The sequence below is a fragment of the Ruditapes philippinarum genome, unplaced genomic scaffold (genome assembly GCF_026571515.1).
Source record: "Ruditapes philippinarum isolate M1 unplaced genomic scaffold, ASM2657151v2 ctg2628_1_1_1_1, whole genome shotgun sequence".
NCBI classification, from domain to species: domain Eukaryota; kingdom Metazoa; phylum Mollusca; class Bivalvia; order Venerida; family Veneridae; genus Ruditapes; species Ruditapes philippinarum.
In genome coordinates this window covers 101,977-118,971 of record NW_026867061.1, presented here as the reverse complement: position 1 = coordinate 118,971, position 16,995 = coordinate 101,977, and the positions used below count along the sequence as shown (strand labels likewise).

The window sequence follows — 16,995 nt, the reverse complement described above, 5'->3', positions numbered from 1 at the left end:
TATGAACACATCTGTGAATGATTCTAAATTCCAAATTTTAACAATTTTATGTTTAAATGTTGAATTCTCATTTAGCCGGTGCTAGGGGGTGTTGGCAGTAGCTTGCAATATCCACTTCCATCCATGAACAGGCTCAATCAAACTCAGTCAGCCCGCAACATTTCAGTTTTACTGATTTGGGGTGTTTAATTTTTAGTAATTTTGTTTTCACAGTTTTATTCAACATGCTTTTCATATAGAAAACATTACTTGTGGGCGCCATTTATGGCAAAATGTAAACTTACTTTGACGTTCACCTTTTCCCCTGGGATGGGCATAATATCGCTTTAAATGAACTAATATTGTTATGTTTGATACAGGTGTGATGATAGATTTGGAGACGGATCAGTTAACAGAGAATGCTGAGATGTTTGAAGATGTGTATGATAATATAATGAAAGATGCTACAGCGTATCTAGGCAAGGTTATTGAGCTGGAGAACACTCTGATGGACCATTACAAGGTTCCCATGACAACAATAAATGGAAAAAAGTGAGTTTGAACTTGCGGTTGCATTTGAACTTAAATAACTATAATGTGTAATCAATGTTTAGGTTATAGGCTGAGAGAGAATTTTACATGTAACTGTAAGGCGCATTATGTAACCAACTGGTTCAAGTTTAGATTTTTTTAGGGGACATGGTCTTATATAAATGATTAGTTAAAATTTGGGTCTAATTTGGTGGCATGTATTTGATAAGATTTATTTGTATGCCATTGCCAAAGATTAAAGTGAGATATTCATTACCATCAAGTTTAACTCTTTGATTCTTAACTCTTTATGTGTTTACTATTTATATTTAGGAATACATTTGAAAATTTGTTTCTGTAGTAAATTGCATTTCTTTATATTTGGAAGGGGAGTAACTACGTTTTAAATATGTAAAATGGTGATAGTGAGTTCTTTCCCTTACATAAATTTTACAGCTATTATGTGATGTGTCTGGACTTTGAGACCTTCTACCCAACCAACCCTCAGAAACCACTATGGGTGAAGGTGTACCATGAGGAGCTTAACAAACTGAAACCCAAGAAGTTACCCATGAGTGACATTCATCTACATGAGCAGTTTAAGAAATACTTTGGCTACAAGAAGGCTATCAAATGCAAGGTATTTCCCTTTTTATGTGCCAAACTTCTGAGGAGCCAGCATATAGACTTGCCTTTGTCAGTCTTTCCTGCTGTCTGGATGTCACATTGTCCATTTAAAGATAATAACATATTAACAGTGGTCATCCATGGCCTATGGATACATTCCTAGTTTGGATAAAATCAGTCTGCTGCTTTTTCAATGTGTATATCTCCTAGTATTTATATTTACATTTAAAACTAGTACTAGTAGTTATTGAAAGAGCCTCATTCATTGCTTTAGGTTCAAATGCAACCATGGGCTTTAAATTCTTTTATGTGACAAACCTATCCAGCTAGCTTACAATATGTGAGTGCCAGTGGTTTTACTCAGGTGCCCACTCATGTCTGTAAGCTGAAAAGTAGCCATATGACCTTAACAGTGTTGATGTAACTTAAAACCCAACAAACAAACCTGGTGATTCAGAGAATTGTCATCACATTTTATAACTTGCAGACTCCATACAGCGGTTTGAAGGAGTGTGCGAAGAGAGGGCTAGTGGCCATGTTTTCGGCTCTGTGCCGTAAAATGATGCAGGCTTCGCGCCTAGGCAAGCAAGATGAGCATGGCTTATCTTTAATGCATTATGCAGCCATGAACAACCATCCACAGATCATTGCAATGTTGCTGATACAATCCATGGATGTAAATGTTCGTAGGAACAATATCATGGGAACAGGTATGGTTATATTCTACCTGATATTTTATTTTGATAAAACTACTCAGTTATATTATTTGTTATTAAAAGTCAAATTATAAGCCCGAAGGGAAACATGTTTATCTGATGTGTCCATGTATATACATGTTTATCTGATTTGTCTATGGATGAAAATATTTTTCTGATATGTCTATTGATAACAGAGTTGTTAGATGTGGCCATGGATCAACATGTTTATCTTATTGTTCCATGTATATACATGTTAACCTGTTTTGTCCATGGATGAAAATGTTTATCTAATATGTCTATGGACAATAGAATTGTTACATGTTGCCATGGATAGACATGTTTTCAGTATAATAAATCTGATGTGCCTTCGGATTTACTATCATCTAAAATGACCATTATTATTATTTTGCTAAGGAATATGAATAATTAACATATTTTCATGATATTTTCATGAATAAACATATTTACATGATATTTCCATGAATAAACATATTTACATGATGTTGCCATGAATAAACATATTTTACATGATATTTCCATGAATAAAAATGTATAAAACATAAAGCTATATGCTGCTTTGTGCTCTGATGTATGCTAGTTTAGTATGCAAAGTTTAGAGTGCTACTGTGTTAACTTTGAACAGCTTATGATAGTATAAAGATTTTGGTTAAAACAGGCTTGCATTTAGTTATGCAGTATCAAGTGATTTCATAAGTAAATCTTTCATTACTATGTAGTTAACTACATCCTTCAGTTCAGTTATCAAACGACATTATTATAATATCTTCATTGCGCAACATAGTTCTTATGTTTGTTAATGTTTATCCAAACACATAAAATGTTACCTTGCTGTACAAGATTCCATATTTTATATGTATGTAGATTTCTTTGTTGGCCGTTTATAAATGTCCTGAAAGGTCAAAGGTCAATTTCCTGAACACTGTCTAATAGGTATCTATGGTAACCATCATTTGACAGCATGTCCAGAAATTGCAACTGCCAAGCTCTTTAACTTACAGATTAACAATTTAGGACTATATAATGTTGAATTCCTTGCAAGCAACCCTTAAATCTGTACAGAATTTGTGTTAACGCCCTTGTCCTGCTTTTGAATTTAGAACAATTCATTAGTAATTCAAGGGGTTTCAGAATCAAAATACTATAAATTAAGTTGTACCCATTGTTGTATAGGCTGGCCTGACTGAGTACTGGTTGAACCAATCTTGATAATATGTCACCATTAGTTATAAAAGGGTTAATATATAATTGCACTGTCAGGGAGTCAAGAAGTATAAATGTCCTTTCTATGTAAATTATGTAATAACAATGGCAAGATTTTGGTGTTTATAAGCATTTGATAATAAAAGAAAGTATTGAGTGAAAACATACATTTTTGTTATTCAAAAAGGACCAATGACAAACAATGGTTTGTACAATGTTTTATGTTTTAAAATGAATAGTAGAGCATGGTTTTCACATACAGAGAGTTTTTTTCTGGTTCTTCTAAGCATGCTGAACACTGTTATATGGCCCTCTTTATCTTTTGAACAATTAGTGGCAGTCTAGCCAATATCTTCTCCTCTTGTTTTATAATGCTTCTATTCACTTTGTGTCATTTTCTTTCTTTTGAGCATGTTGAAATTTTCATGTTTGTTTTAGCATTACAGTGTGTTTCACAGGTGGAAGTCTTTATGACTTTTGACATTTTTCTCTTTTTTTTGCATGGTAAAAAAAGAGAACACATATGAAGTACTTTTTGTCTATATGTGCATTGTGATTCTCTATTTTCAGAATGTTTTTTTAGTTATTTCTGTTTAACTTGTCTGCCAATTAAGAGGACTTGATTATATAAACCATTAATTTATCTTTGTAAAAGAAGAATGATTTTTAAATTCCTTTTCATCTTTGAAAAGTAATCTCTAAGTATTTGTATCTAATTTTCAATATTGAAAAAAAAAACACATATTTATGTTGTTATTTTTTACAAGAAGGAACATTTAAAACTTAATTACACATCTTATTTAGTTTTTGTTTGTTTCCTGTTAGTTTTAAAGTTGCATTTTGTTTATTTTTCTCCTGAATAGATCATAATGAACGTAGATCTAGATCAAGAAAAGTAAAACAAGATTTAGAAACTGGTAAATTATGTACAGATTGTTCCCCCTCCTGCCCTTATGGCCATGTGTTTGAATTTGATAAATTCTACATTTATTGTCTCCCTTTGATTATTGTACACCACTGCTTTCCCTCATTATAATGTTTAGTGTTAACCCTGATTTTTGTCCCATATTTTGATGTGCTTATATTGAAAGGTCATTTATATCTTTGTTAAAAATCCAGGTTGATATTGAAAAATAACACATCAAAACTAACATTTGCTTGAAGTGTTATTTAATGACTTTTATATGAGTGGTTAAGGCCTTTGACTTCAAATCACTTGTCTCTCACCATAGAAGAGTTCAAATCCTGACTGGGACTTTAGATTCTTTCATGTTAGAAAGCTATCCAGTTAGCTTACAGAGCGTCAGTGGTTCTACTCAGGTGCCAGAAATAATACCCTGAAGGGCACCTGAGGTCTTCCTCCACCAGTTATGTGAAAAGTCACCATAATATTATAACCTTTACTTTGTTGGTAGCCATCCCTATGTTTAAGCAAATACCTGTAAATACTGCAAATATATGTCATTTTGTGTTAAATGTTTCACTGCTAAAGTGAATGTTATGAAACCAGTGTTTTTAATTCCCTTTTTAGACAATTTTCTGTTTAAGCATATTAATTTTTCATACAAATCCTATAGACTAAGTGTATCATTGTGTGCTGTATGCATTCCCTGAGTAAAGTGACCATAATTAGTGTTGTATGAATTCCATTTTGAACACATTGTTTTTTGTTTGAACACATTAACATTTTTATATATTCATATTTGAACATTTCAGTATTATATTTATTTATGTTTAAGATATAATTATAATTCATTACATTTCTGCTGAAATAAACAACATGAGTCTTGTGCATTTATACATAATACTCAACAACATTGCTAATAAAAGCTAATTTTCATATCGGATAGGCTTTAGGTGATGCCCGAACACTTTTTGGCTTGGCAATAAAAAATATAAGTTATCTTTTTTTGACTTTCCAAATTCAATCTGACTGCCTTAGGAGAAAAGTGTTGAGTCAGCAGTTTTTTTCTTTTAGTCTGAAACTGTTGCTTTTATAAACAATAATTGTTTCTATATTCTTCTTATGCATGGTAGTTATTATCTGGCTTGCATTTTGCATGTTTAGTTATATTTGAGTCTTGTATCTTTGTAATTTGTACAGAGGGTGGTGAAAACAAAGGATCAAATGCACCTGGAGGAATGTCCTACTACTTGCTTGAAATATGTAAATTTAATCTATAAATAGTAACATAGATTTCCCAGAATTACACACAGGATGTAGAATTTTTAAATGGTAGCCATTTTGAATGAAAATGTTTTTTTGTATATTACAAAAGCTGGAAAATCAACTTCTGTAAAGGAGTTACTGTTCTTGGAAAGAAAGATAGAAGTTGTATTTGGAAACATAATTCATTTAGATGTTTAGATAGTTAAAATCTTGTATTAATGTTGTACAATTTTTCCATCACAATAATCAACAGAGCTAGAATGATTTGTTTAAAATGGCTACCACCTTGACAAATGGACAATACTTTAACTGTCTTTTACAATATGTATATATGCTTGTAACACTTTACATAGACTTGTTAAATGAAAAGACAAATTCTTTTAGATAAAAAGCGCAAAGTTGATGTTTTTTCTATAGTTGTAAATATGTATATATGTAACCAAACGGTAGATTTTTTTGTGTAATTCCAAAAATATTTCATGTTTTCATGTTTATTACCAGTATGTGAAAGACTAAACATATCATATGTAAAAGACAGTTGAATTAATTCTAAAGGCCAGAAAAAAATGTCTGCTTTTGGTTTGCTCATTTACCAAAATGATCACAACATTTCAGCATAAAATAACAAAAAATGTGTGAAATTATACTGGGGTTTTAACAGTATAACAAGTGAAAAACTGTCCTGATATTAGGCATTTTCTATAAATAGAAATAAGTGAAACTTTGTGGTTTGTATTTGGGGATGAAACCAAAAGCAGCTAATATTTTTTGTTTGGCCTTAATTTCTTCAATTATATAATTATATTGATCACATTTTGGCAGCTTAGTTCACTTTTTTTTCATCTTTGTTAATTATGGGCAGATGGACTTCTCTGGCTTCAGCAAGAACTACAATTTATACTTCTACTAATTGTACCTTTATCTTACAGCAGTCACTCTCTATACTTTGATATTATATACCTGACTATGTATTCAGCCAAATTAATTATTGTAAAGAAAATTACCTTTCTTTTTAGAGCAGATAAAAAGTAATGAAAACTGGAATTTTGAATTTACCTAGTCTGCCTATTCATTGGGGGGTGGGGGGGGATCAGATTTGTAACCCAGGGGTCCCTGGTTCAATCTAAAGGGGGGGGGGGGCAGAGGGAGCGAAATTTCTCTGTGACAATAGTTATTGACATTTAGACAAAGATTCCACTGGTCTTTGGTTATTTGGGATAAGAGACTTGGTCTCTTGCAGAGGAATTGGTAATTACTGGTAAGTTATCCAGGAAAGCCAGTGTGGTGGATCAGCAGCAGATATATGGCCAAAAATGTGTTAAAATGGCATTAAAGTCACAAAAAATAACAATAAAATAATAATAATTTTTCAAAACTTCTTTGATTTTTTTACGATGGAATATTTGGTTAAAATACACAGAGGTATATTATAGTGAAAGGATCATTATTGTAACAATACCTTGATTTGAAATGTTGAAATTTTTGCATTCAATCTTTACCTATCAAAATCAATCAGTGCAAAATACAACCCTTAAAGGAGCTCCACTGAGGTCAAAAAGCTTAAAAACATAAAGCTTGAATTTGTTATGCAGATCAATATAATACAGAAATATACTCAGAGTTGAATTAAAAATTGATTTTTTTTTTTCATGTTTTTAGCTGGGTATTTGTGAAGATCATGTGTGATTTTTCGTTTTTGGTCATTTTTCACATAATTATTCTCGGAAAACAGAGTAAGGATATGATCTGAAATTTTGCACACAAGTTCTTGGTCGGTACCTACATTAAATGGTTTACAAGTCTTGAAAAATTAAAAATTGAGTTACCTGTCAAAAAACCTCAGTGGAGTCCCCTTTAATCAGATCAAGATACTCTTTATCGTAACCGCAATGTAAAAATTTATTATTTATCATAACCATTTATCATAAACATTATATTATAGTTATAACCATGTTATATGTTTAGAATTCTATATGGAGTATGATAATATTCACCGTCACATTCTGATTTTTAATGTAACTTGTTCATACTATTTCCATTGTATTGTATCAACTTGCATTATATGATACAGTGATCAGAAGTTAAAGGTGCTTAGAATCATAATAACCCATTACACACTCACGGAATTCTATAGGCTTGCAATATATGATACAGTGACATATTTTTTAATATTACTCAACTTGTGTAATTTGCTTCATAATGCAATAGCTGTTCATGTAACTTTTGTTTAGTAAACTTTATGTAATGTTATTTATAATGACGTTATGACGTCACAACGTCATGAACTTCCTTGACAACGTGAGGATAATGTAATAATATATTACTTAATTCGTTGTGAACTGAGAAGTTTTACCAGTTTTATCAGGATTTCAAAAAGGCTGAACTACCAAATAATTATGTATTTGTATTTTGATGATTTGTACCAATTGGTGAACATTTCCATGCTGTTATAATTGTGGACAAAATTTGTGCACAAAGGTCAAGAGCATCATGGCCAATTTATGTAAAGGTAAATGCTCATTCTGTTTTAAAACGTTTGCCTTGGTCACAGAGGAACAAAAAAAGGAAAAAAATCTTCAATAAGAAAAAAAAAATTACTTCAAAGTGTGGTACAATGATGTTGTACTGGTTGTATTGCTTGTACTACTGTAATGTCTTAGCATTTGATTGGTGTCTGCAACTTGAAGAGATTGGAAACATGGCAAAGTCACGGTTGTGTTTTTAAACTTTTACCTGTCAGCCATGCTACATAAAAATCTGTATACTAAATATAATGAACAAATTAACCACTGAATATATCATGTTCACAGTATGATCTTAATATTATTACTATATTAGTGCCATAACATATTATTTTTCAATTATCCCCAAATAGTATAAGAGCAATTGCCAATACAAGATACAGTATAATTTTTACAGGTTTTAAAAATTCAAGTTATGTTTTAATTTTCCTTCTCATTTTTAAACACAGCAGCGAAAGGTATTCTCAGTCTGATAAATAGCTCATCTGCTCTTAACCATGCTGTTGAGGGGAGCGGTGGCCTAATGGTTAATGTGTCTGCCCCATGACCCACAAATTGCGAGTTTGAGCCTCAGACTCAGCCTCGGAGGTCATGGCTAGTACTGGTCAGTGAGGCCAGGAACTAAACTCTAAATTGATTTTCTTTTAATATAAGTTGCAAGTTCATGCTTCTTTATTTTGGAGCTTTGAATATAATGATGTTGAAACTAATCATGTTGTCTAATTTATAATTAAGCCAGTGTGTTGATTTTGTATCTAATTGAAATGGTGGGCAGAGTATAAAAAAATAATAATTAATTTATAAAATTCATCTTCAGTGCGCCATTAAATGTTATAATACAATCATGCAAAAGAATAATCCAAAATGTCTAGCACCATGTTCACATTAAGGATATAATTAATCCAATTAAGATCAATAAAGATTTCCAATTGTCTTGGTTTTGATCCTAATTAATGATCCTGAATTAGGCGATTTCTGCTTAAACATTAAAATTTATCAGGTTTGAATGAAAATAGCTTTTTAAGGACTATGAACCGATATATTGTGCTAGACTGATCGTCCTTTAATTGTCAATAATATAACTCTTAGAAATACCGTGTAGGAAACTCATGATTATAAATAATATATTATATATATGAGTAACTTCAAAGTTGTTGTTTTCTAAAATCCTATCTCTAAGTTATGATTTATTAACCAGATATACATTTCAAGGTCACTGTCTTATAATATTTTTTTATCCCTGTATTTGTTTTCTTCTGTGTGTTATTCATTAAGCAGTGTTTTCTTCATCATTTGAAGTTACAGTATTTAGTTTTTCATTTTTTTGTACATTTGTTCATTCATTTTTTGATATATTTAAAGAAAAATGGATTTTACATATTTGAAGTATGGTATAAAAATAGATTTTAGAATAATTAAAAATAGATACTGTGTAAGAGACCAGTCTGGATTACTATTTTTAGCATCAAGGGCTGGGAGTGCCAGTCTTGGTAAAGAAAGGGAGGTAGTGATGATGTCGCCACAGCCTGGGTCACTAGGTACTTGTGTTAAGCGACCTTGAACTTTGACCTTTGTTTTTGATTATTAATATATTGAAAATGAAATTAAAATATATAACTTGTATGACATATAATCATATTAAAGAAATGTGAATTAATTACAACTTTACATTTTTCATGTTGATGTGATTATTAATTCATGATTTACTGTTTGTTTGATATTTGAAACGCATGAACTGTTTTGTAAAGTGTTAACACATGACAAAATCAACTATTGTTTTAATTCAAAATTTAAAATAAGGAATTTCAGAAAACAAGTTAACTTAGTAATTAATTGAGCTTTAAAGAAAGATCTGTGAGTTTTTAACCTTGCGTCTGAAATACGGTAATATATATTTATATCAAATAGTCATCATAAACAAAACAAGAAAATTGTTTGTATGATCAACTTTAAACATATTTTGGTGTCCAAGGAATAAAGATATTCATGTAATGTTTCATTTATTTGCTTTATTTTCATTTGTATTTTATAACAAAGACATATTTTGGGCCCTTGTTAATTTATCATTCATGAAAAACATCATTTCTGTGAGATACAAGTATTTTATCTTCATGAAAGAAGAGTACTTTCATAATGAATGACAGGCTATAGACTCCTAAATTCTGTTTCCTTTTATTCCATTGTCTATAAAGATTAAGTTTATATAAACTTGTATGTGGTTAAAACATTTTAAACTTTATTTAAAGTGATGGAAAAATAAGGTTTCTTGATAGTTGACATTTTTTTCTCAAAATTTCAGATATATGTAGTAATATTTGTTTTTCGGGGGTAAAAACTGTCAATCAATTAATGAGAGTTAAATATTAAATAAATTTGTATTTTGATAATGTCAAAATTAGTTGATGTAACATCTAATGTCATAATATTCAGTAAATTCATTTCCTTGCTTAATTAAACCATTCAAATTCCTGACTTAAATAATTTGAAGCATCTTGAATGAGGATTTTATAAACCTCCAATAATTGAAATTTAATAAATGTCACTAATAATGCATGTCAAATTAAGTGTTTTGAAAACATTAAAATTTATTATATGTGTTAACAAATTTGTACATAGAGATATGTAATGAAAAAGGTTAAACTGAAATAATCAGTTTTCTTTATTTTTGAATAATCCTAAGATATAAATTATTACCCTGATTTCAAGGAATAATGTTTGACAGCACAAAATTAATTAATATGTTTAAAGTGACATTATGCCCATCCAAGGATATATAGTGATTGAACGGGTGAAGATCAAAATAAGTTTTCATTTTGCCATAATTCCTTTTAATTTAATAAATAAGTTTGCATAAACAATAAATAACGCACAGATCTAAACGAAATTTCTGTAAATATCCATTAGAATTTACCTATAACGCTTATTTTATTAAAAGAGTGGGGCAGTCTTTTTAAATTTTAGGCAGATTTATAATTTTAAAAAATACTTCTATAAATGAAGAAGAAAATGATCAGAAATGTCCTAAAAAAATATTTAAATAATTTCTTGTCACCTTTATTAGTTAAATGTCACGATTATTGTTTGTTTAATATCTATGGTCCCAAAAAGCCAAAGAAAAACTCATCTTCTTATCAACAGTAGTGGGTAACTTTAGCACTTTTCTTTGTAGGTGAAGTGGCCAGCAAATAAATGTACTTGTTATTCAAGCCATAAATTTGTCAATGTTTATGTTGAAAAATAGGTGTTTTCAATATTTGAGAATACGTTCAAAACGGCCATTTTGAATAATTTATTGAAAATTGATAGTAGTTTAGAATGCTCAAGTATTTGTTATTGAAGATTTACTCTAGCTTGGATGACTTCTGAAAGCCGAGTTTATGTTGAGATGTTATATATTATACTGACTGGTTGAGGCCCTGAAACAAAATCTTAAGGAAGATAATTATAATCATTTGTTTTAGGGTGATTAAGTTGACTTTAGTGTATATATCTTAGGTGCAAATTTTGGCATCATGCAGGTTTCATTAATAGTTTGGCAGAAAAAAGGCAAAAGTTGAAAATGAATTTGAAAAAATCAAAAAAAATCTACAAATAGAAGGGGAAAAACATGACACTTAAATGTTGTGTTGTCATAAAGATCTGAATTATTATGTTTGAATTTCTCAGTGATTTGAATAATTGCTGTAAAAAAGAATGTATAATTACTGTTTTCAAAGAATGTTGGAATTGGCAGCCAAAGGTTCTGGGAGGGTCGCTACCTTGGTTTTTATAGCACCAAAGATCTGTCTTAAAACATTTTTAGAAATAATCTTTAAGCATTAATTTCATGATGTATTTAGTACGATACAAAGTACAAACAGGACATTAGATTATCATCTCTATATATTGTGACCTCTTCAATTAAAAAAAAAAGCAACAGAAATGCAACTGTTCTTAACCCTTATAATATGTCAGGCCCCTGGCCACCCAAGTATTTAAACTTGCATAATTAAAATGTAATTTTTTTTAAAAAAACTTCAAATGCATGGCCTCAATTATGAAGATAGCTTAAAACACTACTTATTATCATCTATCATTCCATAAAGCACAATTTATTGTTCAATAACAGCGTTATTCCATAAAACGTTTTAAAAGTTTCACTTACTTAAATTAGATAGATAATCAAAGGTATTTGTGACATTCAATGGATGTTTTGAAATTACAAGTTATTGAGTTATAAAAATGTTTTGCAAGGACTAATTTGTAATTATTATATTATTAGATTTTTTTTAATTGAGTGACAATTATGTGATAAACTTTAAATGTTGATTTGGATTCATAAACAAATAATAATATATTTAAGTAATATGTTTGAAGTCAATACTTCAGATGTAACCATTTTAATTTTTCCGCATTTTGGAACATTTGTCATTTTCATCTCTAACAAATATAACATTAAAATGATAATATTATAAACATTTATGCAATATATAATTGATACTAATTGAACTTTAACCAGCTTTACAATACTTATGCTTTATTTATGCATAAATGTCTTGTTCATGCAAATATACCTTTTAATTAATGCATAATAATAGCTTATTTGTGTTACTTTTTTATTTCTTTTATTGTAAATTAAAAAGAAAACTTTGCTTTTTTATGCAAATAAATATATCATATTTTATGCACAAGTTCTTAAATTGAAGTAAAAGTTTTTAATTCAAGTAAAAGTTCATGGTTGGAGTAAAGGTTGATAATTGATGGTTAAGTGTTTTTTTTAAGTGCATTACAACTTTTAATCATGCAAAAAGTGCATATCACTTGTTTGACTATACAATATTTATATAGAATATTCAATTGAAATATATTGATGTAGTCTCAGTAACTGATTAATCACTTTTCACAGACACCACCAGTATGTGTACTAATCCATAACTTCTTAATTTAAGGCAGATTTATTCAAATATTTATTTATTTCTTAGTTTAAACATTCTTAGTGGCAAAATAATATGTCTGTATTATAAGCAGATATTTTTATCATTCATTGGAAAAATTGATTTGTTTTATTTGTAGATTTAAATGACAGGTACTGATTTTTTTTTATTTTAAGTTCAATACTTAAAACTAAAAAAAATGAAATAAGAAAATATATTTTTTTTCATTGTTTATTGTTGTTTTCTTTCTTTTTATTTTGTTAATTGTTTTAAGTTTTCTAGTTTATAAAAAGTAATAATTTATCGATTTATTGATTAAGTTAATTATTATTTCTTTTTATTCTAATTGTTTTATGAAGTAATTAACGTAAACTTTTTCATTTTGTTATGCTTAGGAATAAATACTTAGTTTAATTATATTATATAAGGTTTTTGCTTTTGCTAGTTTTTCATACTCAATACTTCTTCATTTAGATTTTATTTTGACTTCTGCATTCATTTCGACCATTTTCTACAATATTTGATTAATTTTTATTTTACTTATGCTGTAACGTTACCTGTCTTTCAATTAATGCATGTTTTATTTATGCTTGATCAGGTAACAGCAAAAAATGTGGCTGCGGATGTGGGGTTCTGGATTACAGTTCCCCTGTTTACTGGCAAAAACTATCTAAATTTTTAGCTCTTCAGGATGGCTGGGGGCAAAAAATTTCATCTTTTGCTTTTTTGCCCACTTCCTTATTTCTGTTTGATGATAAGGAAAAATAAAGGACTTATGGAGCTTGTGACAAGAAATGAGTGAGATTAAAGCCCTATTTATAATTCTTTACAAAGTTTTTACTGTTAAATAATGTTGAAATTATTTTCTTCGAGAAGTATCATAATTCTTTTAAAGGGAAAGGGTTTACCCTTTTAAAATTTAATTTTAAAGGTTGTTTTAACCCATTTAAATAGGGGAAAGTTGTAAAAATGTCTTTGTTAAGTGCCCATTTGACTAAAAATAAAACAAAAGAGAGAAAAATGTGTTTACGGACAAGGTACTGTTCTAAAAAATGGGAAAGGGTGAAAAAGATTCTTATGTGTTTCAAGTAAATTTTTTTAAAAAAAAAACAGGGTTTTTTTTCCCTCTATTTTTAAATTTACGTCAACCCCTTTTTGGGAAAAGGCTGGGGGGGTTGTCTGTTTTGAAAGGTTTGATAAAGCTTGGGGCTGACTATCGTAGGCTGGATGGTGATGGTAATGGAATTGTGAGCCTTGCTGCATTAAGATTCCATACAAATATTCTAGAGTATTTGATAGAGTGGAATAACTCTGATGTCCATGTTTGGGAAATTCTGGTGGGTAAGTTGATACTGGGCTGGCTGATGGGCATCACTTAGTGAAACTGTTCTTTCTGTGCCCTTCTCCTTCCATTACTACATTTCTCAAGGGATTTCAAATAACAGACTTTCACAGAATTATTAACATTAAATGTCCTACCTCCTCAGCATTTAGCCATTTGATATTCTTTTGTAGAACTTTTATGACATATTGCTAAACCACCCATGATGAATGGCATTAAATTCAACAATATTTCAGTAACAGCCAAAACATATCTGTGTCTCTTAAGTTAATTTTACTGTAATTCTAAAATAATGTATAGTTTTACATGGTATTTGGAAACATTTGCAAGAAAAGAAAAGAAAGAATAATATGAAAGCCTACTAAAACATTTTTAAGAGAATCTCTGGAACATTGTTTTTGCTTTATTAACAATACTTTCTTTTCTAAAACTAGTTTAAATAGTTCTCAACACCAGTCTGGGGATTTTGCAAATAATATGTACTAAAATTAATAACTGTGACCCAAAAAATGTTTTCAAAAGTCACTTGTTTTCTTTCAAGAAATTGCCTTTTACAACATTTTTAAAGCATTTTTAGCTTGACTATTCACAGAATAATCAAGCCAATGCAGTCACCCATTTGTCGGCATCGTTGTCCCTGTGGTTAAGTTTTTGGCTGGTATCTCCATAACTATTGAAGGGAATAGATTGAAATTTCACAACCTTGTTCTCTGTGATTATCTAACATTATTGGCTCAAGTCCAATAACTCTGATTTGTTTTTTTGCATATTCAATATGCCCCTTTTTGACTAAGCAATTCTTGGTTAAGCTTTTGTGTGTAAGCTGGTAACTCCATTACTACTAAAGGGAATGAATTGAAACTTCACAAACTTGTGCTCTGTGATTATCTAACATGATTGGCACAAGTCCCATAACTCTGATTTTTTTTTTCGCATAGTTATGCCCCTCTTTTGCCTTTGAAATTCTTGGTTAAGTCTTGCTTGTAATTTGCTTGTAAGCTGGTATCTCCAGAACTTAACTGAAGGGTTTGTGCCTTTTTTGTGACAATTTTATGCATTCATAATAATCAAGCAGTGATTTACTCGATAAAACGTCTAAGTACCAAGCCTTTGTACCTTTTTGGACAATTTTATGTATTTATATAGGTAAGCATAATTATACTCAATGAAACACCCTTGTGACAACTTTTTCGAATAGTCGAGCCTTGCAGTCTTCCGACAGCTCTTGTTTTATGACTTTTGGTAACTCTTGGTTAAGCAAACATTTCATTTACCTTTCACCCTTTTTATATGCCCGAAAGGGCATATTATGTTATACCCCCTGGCGTCCGTCTGTCTGTCTGTCAGTACGTCCGTCTGTCCGTCAGTTAGCAATTTGGTTTCCGTACGTCCGTACGTCCGTCCGTCCGAGCAGACGAGAGCTACATTATGAGGTTTAGGTTTATGTACAGGCACTCTGTATGGGGTTCATTCCGTAGAGACATGTATTATGTGGTTAAAAATGCTCTTATGGGGTTAAAAAAATTTGCTCTTGTGGGGTTAAGAGATCAAAGGAATAACCCCACAAACACGTCTGCTAAGTATGTCCGTCCGTCCGTTAGCAATTTGGTTTCCGGAGCATAACTTAAGTTCCATTTGGCCCACATTGTTCAAACTTCATAGGATGATTGTCCATAGTGGGTAGAAGACCCCTATTAATTTTGGGGTCAAAAGGTCAAAGGTCAAGGTCACTATGACCTTAAAACTGAAAACAGTTTCCTGAGCATAACTTAAGTTCCAATTGACCCACAATGTTCAAACATCATAGGATGATTGTCCATATTGGGTAGAAGACCCCTATTGATTTTGGGGTCACAAGGTCAAAGGTCAAGGTCACTATTACCTTGATACTAAAAACAGTTTCCGGAGCATAACTTAAGTTCCATTTGGCCCACAATATTCAAACTTCATAGGATGATTGTCCATATTGGGTAGAAGACTCCTATTGATTTTGGGGTCACAAGGTCAAAGTCACTTTTACCTTAATACTGAAAACAGTTTCTAGAGCATAATTAAAGTTCCAATTGGCTCACAATATTCAAACTTCTTAGGATGATTGTCCATATAAGGTAGAAGACCCCTATTGATTTTGGGGTCACAAGGTCAAAGGTTAAGGTCATTATTAATAACTTAAGTATTAATGAACCTACAGCTGTAAAATTTTATAGAATGAACAGCGAATTCCCATGTCTTACAAATGCTTCATCCTTACTAAAAAACAAAAACACTTTCGGGCATATAATGCTCCGCCTAGCGGTGCTCTTGTTTACTGCATGTACTCCAATTTTATTGTGAGCTTTTTATGGCATTCTTAAGTAGCTTACAAAAACACAAGATATGTTTTCAAGTTAAGTCGCAATAAAATATCTATTACAGGTATGTTGAACAGTGATGATTTGAAGAAAAAGGACAGTGCAGTAAAATGCCTTGAAGTGCTGTCAACATCTAAACCTGACCACTGGAGGTCAATTCTTGATGCAGGTAGGGGCAGTAACTCTTACTTACTAAATGATTAAACATTAGGTTCTATAATAATCAGGCATGCAAATTTTGTGTCTTGAAAAATATTTAAAAAAGAAAATGAGTGAAAGATTTTTGAGTGCATTGTTGCATGTGAAGTAACTTTTGTTATTATAATGTGCATGCTTTTTTAGCATGAAAGGTCCTATTTAATTATGATATCTGATAACTTAACTTGTTGATCAAACATAATTTTACTTGATATACTTCTTTTATTAAAACCAGTTTGATAAGATTTTAGCACTTAACTTGGTGGACCCAATGTTGTCTAGGTTTTTGCCACCAGTATAGAGCCAGGCTAGCTGCACATCCATGCCATCTGACCAGGCTCAATACAGCTGACTGATTTTTTTCAAATTTTCATCTTGACATCCCCAAAATATTGATAATGGAAAATTCCGCCCTTGTGACTGAGGGGTTGCCTTTATGGGTT

General features: G+C 30.7%; 1 protein-coding gene across 1 annotated transcript in view; it reads left to right on the top strand.

The window, feature by feature from the left end:
- LOC132734690 (ankyrin and armadillo repeat-containing protein-like) overlaps nucleotides 1–16,995 on the top strand; it is a 61,236-nt gene that overhangs the window by 18,165 nt on the left and 26,076 nt on the right. The window contains exons 7-15 of the mRNA XM_060721479.1: nucleotides 360–531; nucleotides 967–1,150; nucleotides 1,625–1,847; nucleotides 3,920–4,081; nucleotides 5,161–5,223; nucleotides 9,212–9,286; nucleotides 12,801–12,813; nucleotides 13,827–14,002; nucleotides 16,419–16,523. Of these exons, the coding sequence (XP_060577462.1) occupies nucleotides 360–531; nucleotides 967–1,150; nucleotides 1,625–1,847; nucleotides 3,920–4,081; nucleotides 5,161–5,223; nucleotides 9,212–9,286; nucleotides 12,801–12,813; nucleotides 13,827–14,002; nucleotides 16,419–16,523 (1,173 nt within the window). The remainder of the gene's footprint in view (nucleotides 1–359; nucleotides 532–966; nucleotides 1,151–1,624; nucleotides 1,848–3,919; nucleotides 4,082–5,160; nucleotides 5,224–9,211; nucleotides 9,287–12,800; nucleotides 12,814–13,826; nucleotides 14,003–16,418; nucleotides 16,524–16,995) is intronic.